The following is a 12,748-nucleotide window of genomic DNA, read 5'->3' as shown; positions in this document are numbered from 1 at the left end:
TACTTACTCATTTTTATTTATTTTGTAGTACTTGTCATAGTTCCCAATAATAGAGCTAACCATTTTTTAAAAGTTTTCATTTAAATTCCATTTAGTTAACATACAGTGTAATATTAGTTTCAGGTGTACAATTTAGTGATTGAATATTTACATACAATACCCACATCAAGGGCCCTGCTTAATCCCCATCACCCATTTTACACCCCCCCCCCACCTCCCCTCTGGTAATCATCAGTTTGTTCTCTACAGTTAGAGTCTGTTTCTTGGTTTGCCTCCTTTTCTCTCTTTTTTTCTGCCTCTTTGTTCATTTTGTTTTTTAAATTCCACATATGAGTGAAATCATATGGTATTTATGTTTCTCTGATTGACTTATTTTGCTTAACATTATACTCTCTAGCTCCATCCATGTTGTTGCAATGGCAAGATTTCATTCTTTTTTGATGGCTGAGGAATAGTCCATTATGTGTATATATATATATATATATATATATATATATATATATACACACACACGCACACACACACCACACCTTCTTTATTCATTTATCAGTCGATGGACACTTGGGCTGTTTCCATAGTTTAGCTATTGTAGATAATGTCGCTGTAAACATCGGAGTCCATATATCCCTTTGAACTGGTATTTTAGTGTTTTTTGGGTTAATGCCTAATAATACAATTGCTGAATCATAGGATAGGTCTATTTTCAGCCTTTTGAGGAAGCTCCATACTGTTTTCCTTAGTGGCTGTACCAGTTTACATTCCCACCAAAGTGCGGGAGGGTTCCCCATTTTTCATACCCTCACCAACAGCTGTTGTTTCTTGTGTTTTTTATTTTAGCCATTTTGGCAGGTGTGAGGCAATATCTCATTGTAGTTTGGATTTGTATTTCCCTGATGATAAGTGGAATGGAGCATCTTTTCATCTGTCTATTAGCCAGCTGTATGTCTTCTTTGGAAAAATCTCTATCCATTGTCTTTTACCTATTTTTTAGTTGGATTATTTGGTTTTTTGGGTGTTAGGTTGTGTAAGTTCTTTATATATTTTGGATACTAACCCTTTATCAGATATGTAATTTGCAAATTTCTTTCCCCATCCTTCCCCTATAGGCTGACTTTTAGTTTTGTTGATTGCTTCTTTCCCTGTGCAGAAGCTTTTTTTTTTTTTATCACATAAGGAAGCATTTATTTGAGGTTTAACATGAAATCATACAAATAAAATTTGTATAAACACAAATCCACACTGAGTCATAACACAGATAGCAAAAGACGAAGTAAAAACAAAGAAAACTAATTGGCGGCTATATACAGTTGGACACAGTTGTGCCTTGTACACTAGAAAGTCTTTTACAAAATAATCATCTTAGATCAACAGAAGACCAATCTTCAATGTCGTCCTGCAAGATGGGTTAACTTTAGCAATTTCCTCCTGTTTCCTCCAATGTCCTCCTTTAGTATGGCTGGTAATTGTTTTGGTGATTGCCACCCCGTCGAGATGCCTTGCCGTAAGTGCTCTGTTGGCCACTGTAGTCTGCAGACCCCTGTCCATATCCATAGTTCCCATAGTTATACCCAGTATAATCATAGCCGCCATAGCCATTATAGTTTTGATCACCACCATAGGCACTATTGTAATTTCCATATCCTTGATCATAATAGTTATTAAATCCTTGGTTCCAGTTTTGGCCCTGCCCTCGTCCACCACCCCTAGTGCCGCCTCGTCCACCAGCTGCGGCGCCTCTTCCTCCTTTCTGCTGCTGCTGTTGCTGCCTGTATACCTCTTTGGGTTGTGCAACTTTGATTTCACACTTCCCAGAACCGATTTGATGATATCTGCTTTCTAACAATTTCTTTACTGGCTCTTCATCTGTATACGTAATAAAACAAAATCCTCTTCTTTCGTTTGTTTTTGTATCCATGGGAAGTTCAATATTTTCAATCTCTCCAAAGGCTCCAAAATATTCTTTAATTTGTTCTTCAGAAGTATCTGGGCTCAATCCACCCACGAAAACCTTTTTGGGCGGTTCTTTCCCTTTTAAAAAAGCTTTGGCCCTTTTGGGGTCTATCAATTTGCCATCCAGTTTGTGCTCTTTCAGTTCCAAAACCTTGTCAACACTAGCAGCGTCTTTGAAAAGCACAAATCCGAATCCTCTCAATCTTCCGGTCACCGGGTCTGTCTTAATCGTACAGTCCACCACTTCCCCAAACCGGGACAAGTACTCAGTCAGGTCTTTCTTGCCCGTATCCCAGCTCAAGCCTCCAATAAACATTTTACCGTCATCCTGCTGGTTCTTGCTCGCGTTGATCTTGGATCCCTCTGCGAACTCCTCTATGTTGCTGTACTCGTTCATGTCCTCCATGGCGGCGGAGCTGTCGGCCGGGGGGTGCGGGCGCGTAGTCCGGGTCGCGGCGGCAGCGGCGGTGGAGCGTTGTATCCAGAAGCTTTTTATTTTGATGAAGTCCCAGTCCTTTATTTTTGCTTTTGTTTTCCTTGTCTCCAGAGACATAGCTAGTTGCTGACGTCAAAGAGGTTCGTGCCTATATTCTCCTCTAGGATTTTAATGGTTTCCTGTCGCATATTTAGGTTTTTCATCCATTCTGAAGTTATTTTTGTGTGTGGTGTAAGAAAGTGGTCTTGTTTCTTTATTTCGCATATTGCTATCAGTTTTCTCAACATTATCTGTTGAAGAGACTGTCTTTTCCCCTGGAATATTCATTCCTGCTTTGCCAAAGATTAAAGGACCCTATAGTTGTGGTTCATTTCTGGGTTTTCTATTGTGTTCTATTGAGCTGTGTGTCTGGTTTTGTGCTAGCACCACACTGTTTTGATCACTAGAGCTTTGTAACATAACCTGAAAGTCAAAATTGTGAGGCCTCCATCACAATTGTGATGCTTTTCTTTTTCAAGGTTGCTTAGGCTATTTGAGGACTTGTGTAGCTCCATACAAATTTTAGGATTATTTATTCTAGCTCTGTGAAAAATGCTGGTGTTATTTTTTTTTATTTAATTTTCTTTTTAAGATTTTTATTTATTTGTTTATTTGACAGACAGAGATCACAAGTAGGCAGAGAGAGAAGAGGAAGCAGGCTCCCCGATGAGCAGAGAGCCCGATGTGGGGCTTGATCCCAGGACCCTGAGATCATGACCTGAGCCAAAGGCAGAGGCTTTAACCCGCTGAGCCACCCAGGCGCCCCAGTGCTGGTGTTATTTTGATAGGGATTGCATTAAATGTGTAAATGGCTTTGGGTGGCATAGACATTTTAACAATATTTGTTTTTCTAATCCATGAGCATGAAATATCTTTACATTTTAACAATATTTATTTTTCTACTACATGAGCATAGAATATCTCTACATTTCTTCATGTCCTCTTCAGTTTCTTTCATCAGTGTTTTATAGTATTCAGAGTACTGGTCTTTTACCTGTTTAGTTATGTTTTTTCCTAAGTATCTTAGAATTTTTGGTGCAATTGTAAATGGGATTGATTCCTTAATTTGTCTTTCTGCTGCTTCATTATTGGTGTATAGAAATGCAACAGATTTTTGTACATTGCTTTTGTAGTACAGAATTTGTGTAATAGCTCTTTTCATTTTTTAAATTTAAATTCAATTAGCAAATTATAATACATCATTAGTTTTTGATGTAATGTTCAATGATTCATTAGTTGTGTGTAACACCCAGTGCTCATCATATCACTTGCCCTCCTTTGCCCATCACCCAGTTACCCCATTCCCTCACCCACCTCCCTTTCCACAACCCTCACTTTGTTTCCTGGAGTCAAGAGTTTCTCATGGTTTGTCTCCCTCTCTGATTTCTTCCAGTTCAGTTTTTCCTCCCTGTCCCTATGATGCTCTGCGCTATTCCTTATATTCCACAAATGAGTGAAACCATATGATAACTGTCTGAAAAATATGGAATGCTTCACAAATTTGCTTGTCATGCCTGCTTAGGGACCATGCTAATCTTCTTTGTATTGTTCCAATTTTAGTCTATGTGCTGCTGAAGCAAGAACTCATGTATCAGTTGTAGCAATTTTTTGGTGGAGTCCTTGGGTTTTCTATATAGAGTATCATGTTGTCTGCAAATAGTGAAAAATTGGCTTCTTTTGTGCCAGTTTGGTTGCCTTCAGTTTCTTTTTGTTGTCTGATTGCTGTGGCTGCACTTCCAGTATTATGTTGAATAACAGGTGAGAGTAGACATCCCTGTCTTGTTCCTGACCATAGAGGGAAAGCTCTCTGTTTTCCCCACTGGGAATGATATTAGCTGTGGATTTTTCTTATATGGCTCTTAACATATTGAAGTATGTTCCCTCTAACTCTACTTTCTTGAGAGTTTTTATCATGAATGAATGTTGTACCTTGTCAGATGCTTTTTCTGCATCTATTGAAAGGGTCATATGGTTCTTATTTTTTTATTCTTTTATTAATGTGTCAATCACATTGATTGATTTGTGAGTATTGAACCACTCTTGCAGCCCAGGAATAAATTTCACTTGATCGTGGTTAATGATTCTTTCAATGTACTGTTGGATTCAGTTTTACTGAGAATCTTTGCATCCGTGTTCATCAGGGATATTGGCCGATAGTTTTCTTTTTTAGGGGAGGCTATCTGGGTTTTGATATCAGGGTAATGCTGGCCTCATAGAATAAATTTGGAAGCTTTTCTTCCTTTTTTACTTTTTGGAATTGTTTGAGAAAAATAGGTATTAACTCTTCAAATGTTGAGTAGAATTCATCTGTGAAGCCATCTGGCCCTGGACTTTTGTTTGTTGGGAGATTTTTTATTACTGATTCCATTTCTTTGCTGGTTGTCAGTCTGTTCAAATTTCTTATTTCTGCTTATTTCAGTTTTTGCATTTATATGTTTCTAGGAATTTATCCATTTTTTCCAGGTTGTCCAATTTGTTAGGATAGTTTTTCATGATCTTCTCTCATAATTGTTTGTATTTCTGTGGTGTTGTTATTTCTCCTCTCTCATTTGTGATTTTGTTTATTTAAGTTCGTTTCTTTTCCTTTTAATAAGTCTGGCTAGGGGATTATCAATTTTATTAAATTTTTCAAAGAACTGGCTCCAGGTTTCATTGATCTATTCTACTGTTTTGTTTTTTTTTTAAGTTTCTATATCATTTATTTCTGTTCTAATCTTTATTATTTCCTTCTTTCTGCTGGCTTTAGGCATCCTTTTTGTTCTTTCTCTAGTTCCTTTAGGTGTATGTTTTGGTTGTTTGAGATTTTTCTTGCTGTCTTGCTACATACTTCCCTCTTGTGACCACTCTTGCCTCATCCCAGAGGTTTTGGACAGTTGTGTTTTCATTTTCCTTTGTTTACGTGTATTTTTAAATTTTTACCTTTGATTTCCTGGTTGACCCATTCCTTGTTTAGTAGCATGTTGTTTAACCTTTATGTATTTGTGGTCTTGCCAAATTTTTTCTTGTGGTTGACTTTAAGTTTCATAGCCTTGTGGTCAGAAAATACACATGGTATGATCTCTTTTTGTACTTGTTGAGTTCTGATTAGTGACTTAGTATGTGATCTGTTCTGGAGACTGTTCCATGTACATATGAACAGAATATGTATTCTGCTGTTTGAGGATGGAATGTTCTGAATATATCTGTTAAGTCCATCTGGCCCAGTGTGTCATCGAAAACTATTGTTTCTTTTTTTTTTTTTTTTAAAGATTTTATTTATTTATTTGACAGAGAGAGAGATCACAAGTAGGCAGAGAGGCAGGCAGAGAGAGAGGAGGAAGCAGGCTCCCTGCAGAGCAGAGAGCCCGATGCGGGACTCGATCCCAGAACCCTGAGATCATGACCTGAGCCGAAGGCAGCGGCTTAATCCACTGAGCCACCCAGGCGCCCCGAAAACTATTGTTTCTTTGTTGATTTTCTGTTTAGATGATGTGTGAATTGATGTACATGGATGTTAAAGTCCCTTACTATTAATTGTATTATTATCAATTAGTTCTTTTATGTTTATTATTGTTTTATATATTGGGTGCTCCCATGTTGGGTGCATAAATATTTATAATCATTAGATCTTGTTGTATTATCCCCTTTATTATGATGGAGTGCCCTTTTTCATCTCTTGCTATAGACTTTATTTTAAAGTCTAGTTTGTCTATATATATATTTTTTCCCCATTTTATTTATTTTTTCAGCGTAACAGTATTCATTCTTTTTGCACAACACCTAGTGCTCCATGCAAAACGTGCCCTCCCCATTACCCACCACCTGTTCCCCCAACCTCCCACCCCTGACCCTTCAAAACCCTCAGGTTGTTTTTCAGAGTCCATAGTCTCTTATGGTTCGCCTCCCCTCCCCAAGGTCCATAGCCCCCTCCCCCGCTCCCAATCCCACCTCCCCCCAGCAACCCCCAGTTTGTTTTGTGAGATTAAGAGTCATTTATGGTTTGTCTCCCTCCCAATCCCATCTTGTTTCATTTATTCTTCTCCTATCCCCCTAACCCCCCATGTTGCTTCTCCATGTCCTCACATCAGGGAGATCATATGATAGTTGTCTTTCTCCGATTGACTTATTTCACTAAGCATGATACGCTCTAGTTCCATCCATGTCGTCGCAAATGGCAAGATTTCATTTCTTTTGATGGCTGCATAGTATTCCATTGTGTATATATACCACATCTTCTTTATCCATTCATCTGTTGATGGACATCTAGGTTCTTTCCATAGTTTGGCTATTGTAGACATTGCTGCTATAAACATTCGGGTACATGTGCCCCTTCGGATCACTATGTTTGTATCTTTAGGGTAAATACCCAGTAGTGCAATTGCTGGGTCATAGGGTAGTTCTATTTTCAACATTTTGAGGAACCTCCATGCTGTTTTCCAGAGTGGTTGCACCAGCTTGCATTCCCACCAACAGTGGAGGAGGGTTCCCCTTTCTCCACATCCTCTCCAGCATCTGTCATTTCCTGACTTGTTAATTTTAGCCATTCTGACTGGTGTGAGGTGATATCTCATTGTGGTTTTGATTTGTATTTCCCTGATGCCGAGTGACGTGGAGCACTTTTTCATGTGTCTGTTGGCCATCTGGATGTCTTCTTTGCAGAAATGTCTGTTCATGTCCTCTGCCCATTTCTTGATTGGATTGTTTGTTCTTTGGGTGTTGAGTTTGCTAAGTTCCTTATAGATTTTGGATACTAGCCCTTTATCTGATATGTCGTTTGCAAATATCTTCTCCCATTCTGTCAGTTGTCTTTTGGTTTTGTTAACTGTTTCCTTTGCTGTGCAAAAGCTTTTGATCTTGATGAAATCCCAATAGTTCATTTTTGCCCGTGCTTCCCTTGCCTTTGCCGTTGTTCCTAGGAAGATGTTGCTATGGCTGACGTCGAAGAGGTTTCTGCCATGTTCTCCTCAAGGATTTTGATGGATTCCTTTCTCACATTGAGGTCCTTCATCCATTTGGAGTCTATTTTCGTGTGTGGTGTAAGGAAGTGGTCCAATTTCATTTTTCTGCATGTGGCTGTCCAATTTTCCCAGCACCATTTATTGAAGAGGCTGTCTTTTTTCCATTGGATATTCTTTCCTGCTTTGTCGAAGATTAGTTGACCATAGAGTTGAGGGTCGATTTCTGGGCTCTCTATTCTGTTCCACTGATCTATGTGTCTGTTTTTGTGCCAGTACCATGCTGTCTTGATGATGACAGCTTTGTAATAGAGCTTGAAGTCCGGAATTGTGATGCCACCAACTTTGGCTTTCTTTTTCAATATTCCTTTGGCTATTCGAGGTCTTTTTTGGTTCCATATAAATTTTAGGATTATTTGTTCCATTTCTTTGAAAAAAATGGATGGTATTTTGATAGGAATTGCATTAAATGTGTAGATTGCTTTAGGTAGCATAGACATTTTCACAATATTTATTCTTCCAATCCAGGAGCATGGAACATTTTTCCATTTTTTTTGTGTCTTCCTCAATCTCTTTCATGAGTACTTTATAATTTTCTGTGTATAGATTCTTAGTCTCTTTGGTTAGGTTTATTCCTAGGTATCTTATAGTTTTGGGTACAATTGTAAATGGGATTGACTCCTTAATTTCTCTTTCTTCAGTCTTGTTGGTGGTGTACAGAAATGCAACTGATTTCTGTGCATTGATTTTATATCCTGACACTTTACTGAATTCCTGTACAAGTTCTAGCAGTTTTGGAGTGGAGTCTTTTGGGTTTTCCACATATAGTATCATATCATCTGCGAAGAGTGATAGTTTGACTTCTTCTTTACCGATTTGGATGCCTTTAATTTCTTTTTGTTGTCTGATTGCCGAGGCTAGGACTTCTAGTACTATGTTGAATAGCAGTGGTGATAATGGACATCCCTGCCGTGTTCCTGACCTTAACGGAAAAGCTTTCAGTTTTTCTCCATTGAGAATGATATTTGCGGTGGGTTTTTCATAGATGGCTTTGATAATATTGAGGTATGTGCCCTCTATCCCTACACTTTGAAGAGTTTTGATCAGGAAGGGATGCTGTACTTTGTCAAATGCTTTTTCAGCATCTATTGAGAGTATCATATGGTTCTTGTTCTTTCTTTTATTAATGTGTTCTATCACATTGATTGATTTGCGGATGTTGAACCAACCCTGCAGCCCTGGAATAAATCCCACTTGATCGTGGTGAATAATCCTTTTAATGTACTGTTGAATCCTATTGGCTAGTATTTTGGCGAGAATTTTTGCGTCTGTGTTCATCAAGGATATTGGTCTGTAGTTCTCTTTTTTGGTGGGATCCTTGTCTGGTTTTGGGATCAAGGTGATGCTGGGCTCATAAAATGAGTTTGGAAGTTTTCCTTCCATTTCTATTTTTTGGAACAGTTTCAGGAGAATAGGAATGAGTTCTTCTTTAAATGTTTGGTAGAATTCCCCTGGGAAACCATCTGGCCCTGGGCTTTTGTTTGTTTGGAGATTTTTGATGACTGTTTCAATCTCCTTACTGGTGATGGGCCTGTTCAGGTTTTCTATTTCTTCCTGGTTCAGTTGTGGTAGTTTATATGTCTCTAGGAATGCATCCATTTCTTCCAGATTGTCCAATTTGTTGGCGTAGAGTTGCTCATAGTATGTTCTTATAATTGTCTGTATTTCTTTGGTGTTAGTTGTGATCTCTCCTCTTTCATTCATGATTTTATTGATTTGGGTCCTTTCTCTTTTCTTTTTGATGAGTCTGGCCAGGGGTTTATCAATCTTATTGATTCTTTCAAAGAACCAGCTCCTAGTTTCATTGATTTTTTCTATTGTTTTTTTGGTTTCTATTTCATTGATTTCTGCTCTGATCTTTATGATTTCTCTTCTCCTGCTGGGTTTAGGGTTTCTTTCTTGTTCTTTCTCTAGCTCCTTTACGTGTAGGGTTAGCTTGTGTACTTGAGACCTTTCTTGTTTCTTGAGAAAGAAAGCGGTATATATACCGCTATATATTTTCCTCTCAGGACTGCCTTTGCTGTGTCCCACAGATTTTGAACTGTTGTGTTTTCATTATCATTTGCTTCCATGAATTTTTTCAATTCTTCTTTAATTTCCTGGTTGACCCATTCATTCTTTAGAAGGATGCTGTTTAGTCTCCATGTATTTGGGTTCTTTCCAGCTTTCCTCTTGTGATTGAGTTCTAGCTTCAGAGCATTGTGGTCTGAAAATATGCAGGGAATAATCCTTATCTTTTGATACCAGTTGAGACCTGATTTGTGACCCAGGATGTGATCTATTCTGGAGAAGGTTCCATGTGCACTAGAGAAGAATGTGTATTCTGTTGCTTTGGGATGAAATGTTCTGAATATATCTGTGATGTCCATCTGGTCCAGTGTGTCATTTAAGGCCTTTATTTCCTTGTTGATCTTTTGCTTGGATGATCTGTCCATTTCAGTGAGGGGAGTGTTAAAGTCCCCTACTATTATTGTATTATTATTGATGTGTTTCTTTGATTTTGTTATTAATTGGTTGATATAGTTGGCTGCTCCCACGTTAGGGGCATAGATATTTAAAATTGTTAGATCTTCTTGTTGGACAGACCCTTTGAGTAGGATATAGTGTCCTTCCTCATCTCTTATTATAGTCTTTGGCTTAAAATCTAATTGATCTGATATAAGGATTGCCACCCCAGCTTTCTTCTGATGCCCATTAGCATGGTAAATTGTTTTCCACCCCCTCACTTTAAATCTGGAGGTGTCTTCGCGTCTAAAATGAGTTTCTTGTAGGCAACATACTGATGGGTTTTGTTTTTTTATCCATTCTGATACCCTGTGTCTTTTGATTGGGGCATTTAGCCCATTAACATTCAGGGTAACTATTGAGAGATATGAATTTAGTGCCATTATTAGCCTGTAAGGTGACTGTTACTGTATATTGTCTCTGTACCTTTCTGATCTACTACTTTTAGGCTCTCTCTTTGCTTAGAGGACCCCTTTCAATATTTTCTGTAGAGCTGGTTTGGTGTTTGCAAATTCTTTCAGTTTTTGTTTGTCCTGGAAGCTTTTTATCTCTCCTTCTATTTTCAATGATAGCCTAGCTGGATAGAGTATTCTTGGCTGCATGTTTTTCTCGTTTAGTGCTCTGAATATATCATGCCAGCTCTTTCTGGCCTGCCAGGTCTCTGTGGATAAGTCTGCTGCCAATCTAATATTTTTACCATTGTATGTTACAGAGTTCTTTTCTCGGGCTGCTTTCAGGATTTTCTCTTTGTCACTAAGACTTGTAAATTTTACTATTAGGTGACGGGGTGTGGACCTATTCTTGTTGACTTTGAGGGGGGTTCTCTGCATCTCCTGGATTTTGATGCTTGTTCCCTTTGCCATATTAGGGAAATTCTCTCCAATGATTCTCTCCAATAGACCTTCTGCTCCCCTCTCTGTTTCTTCTTCTTCTGGAATCCCAATTATTCTAATGTTGTTTCGTCTTATGGTGTCACTTATCTCCCGAATTCTCCCCTCATGGTCCAGTAGCTGTTTGTCCCTCTTTTGCTCGGCTTCCTTATTCTCTGTCATTTGGTCTTCTATATCACTAATTCTTTCTTCTGCCTCATTGATCCTAGCAGTGAGATCCTCCATTTTTGATTGCACCTCATTAATAGCTTTTTTGATTTCAACTTGGTTAGATTTTAGTTCTTTAATTTCTCCAGAAAGGGCTTTAATATCTCCAGAGAGGGTTTCTCTAATATCTTCCATGCCTTTTTCGAGCCCGGCTAGAATGTTCAGAATCGTCATTCTGAACTCTTGATCTGACATATTACCAATGTCTGTGTTGATTAGGTCCCTAGCCTTCGGTACTGTCTCTTGTTCTTTTGTTTGTGGTGATTTTTTCCGCCTTGTCATTTTGTCCAGATAAGAGGATATGAAGGAGCAAATAAACTACTAAAAGGGTGGCAAAGACCCCAGAAAAATGCGCTGTAACCAAATCAGAAGAGACCCCAAATTGTGGGGGGGAGAAAGGGGATAAAAACAGGTTCTGAAAAAAAAGAAAAAAAAAAAAAAGAAAAAAATTTAAAAAATAAAACAAAAAAATATAAAAAAGAAAGAAAAAATATATGTATTTAGATGAACTAGTCAAAAAACGTTAAAAAAGAAAAGGGTAAAAGTTTTAAAAAATTTAGCAGAAGAAGAAAAAAGAAAAAAGAAAAAAAAATAGAAAAAAGAAAAAAAAATTGAAGTAGCTGCAAGACTAAAGAATCATGGGGAGAAAGCCATGAGTTCCGTGCTTTGCTTTCTCCTCCTCTGGAATTGCTCTGCTGTCTTAGGAATTGAACCTGCTTTCTCCTTGATAGATGAACTTCGTCCTGGCTGGATATTTTGTTGATCTTCTGGGGGAGGGGCCTGTTGTAGTGACTCTCAAGTGTCTTTGCCCGAGGCGGGATTGCACCGCCCTTACCGGCGGCCGGACTAAGTAATCCGCTCGGGTTCGCTTTTGGGAGCTTCTGTTCCCTGAACGCTTTCCGTAGAGTTCCGGAGGACGGGAATGAAAATGGCGGCCTCCCAGTCTCCGGCCCGGAGGAGCCGAGAGCCTGGGGCCCCACTCCTCAGTGCGCCCCCAGAGGACAGCACCCAATCACTCCCGTATCCCCAGCCTCTAGCCGCGCTCCGAGCTCACGCAGCCCGCGACCAGTTCAAGGTAACCCCGAGCTGAGAGTTCAGTCCTCGGCTCTGTCTCTGCAGCCGGCTTCTCCGTTCTAATACCTGCGAGCTCTGCGACACTCCGACACCCCCGATCCTTCTGTGACCCTGTGGGGCCTGGGGCCATGCTGACCCCGCGTGGGCTTCACCCCGGTTCAGCCTCTGGAGCAATGTCCCTCAGTGGAACAGACTTTTAAAAGTCCTGATTTTGTGCTCCGTTGCTCCGCCGCTTGCCGGGAGCCGGCCCCTCCCCCCGCGGTCTATCTTCCTGTCGTTTTAGATTCACTTCTCCGCCAGTCCTACCTTTCAGAAAGTGGTTGATTTTCTGTTTCTAGAGTTGCTTTTCTTCTTCTCTTCGCTCTCTCGTTGGATTTGTAGGTGTTTGCAATGTTTAGATAAGCTATCGAGCTGATCTCCTGCTACCTGATGTAGTCTCAGGCTGCTACTTCTCCGCCATCTTGACTCCTCTCTGTCTATATATTTTTTTAACAAAAACAAGATAAAATTATTTATTTGTAACACAGCCCAGTCTCCATCACTTCAGCACATCATAGGAGTAGAAAAGAGCCACAACTATAAACATCATTTAGTCTAAGGCAGAACTTCATGCCTCCCTGAATAGCAAGCCCATCTCTCCCCAGAATCCAGCC

General features: G+C 39.4%; 2 protein-coding genes and 1 non-coding gene across 3 annotated transcripts in view; 1 reads left to right on the top strand and 2 right to left on the bottom strand.

The window, feature by feature from the left end:
* Positions 1–12,748, top strand: part of SLC9C2 (solute carrier family 9 member C2 (putative)) — a 105,203-nt gene that overhangs the window by 28,853 nt on the left and 63,602 nt on the right. The gene's annotated exons all lie outside the window — the stretch shown is intronic.
* LOC123927939 (heterogeneous nuclear ribonucleoprotein D-like) lies at positions 1,165–2,405 on the bottom strand. The gene has a single exon (XM_045982906.1). It carries the CDS (start codon positions 2,354–2,356, stop codon positions 1,448–1,450), a length of 909 nt encoding a protein of 302 aa, XP_045838862.1. The 5' UTR covers positions 2,357–2,405; the 3' UTR covers positions 1,165–1,447.
* Positions 3,903–4,005, bottom strand: LOC123928526. Its single transcript, XR_006815739.1, has one exon. It is a non-coding gene; the product is annotated as a U6 spliceosomal RNA (small nuclear RNA).

Source organism: Meles meles, chromosome 17 (genome assembly GCF_922984935.1).
Source record: "Meles meles chromosome 17, mMelMel3.1 paternal haplotype, whole genome shotgun sequence".
Lineage (NCBI taxonomy): Eukaryota > Metazoa > Chordata > Mammalia > Carnivora > Mustelidae > Meles > Meles meles.
Note: the sequence above shows the minus strand (reverse complement) of the source record. Positions and strands in the feature narration are given on the sequence as shown.

Coding starts and splice junctions, on each gene's coding strand:
- LOC123927939 (XM_045982906.1), bottom strand. CDS start 2,356: ATGGAGGACATGAACGAGTACAGCAACATAGAGGAGTTCGCAGAGGGA.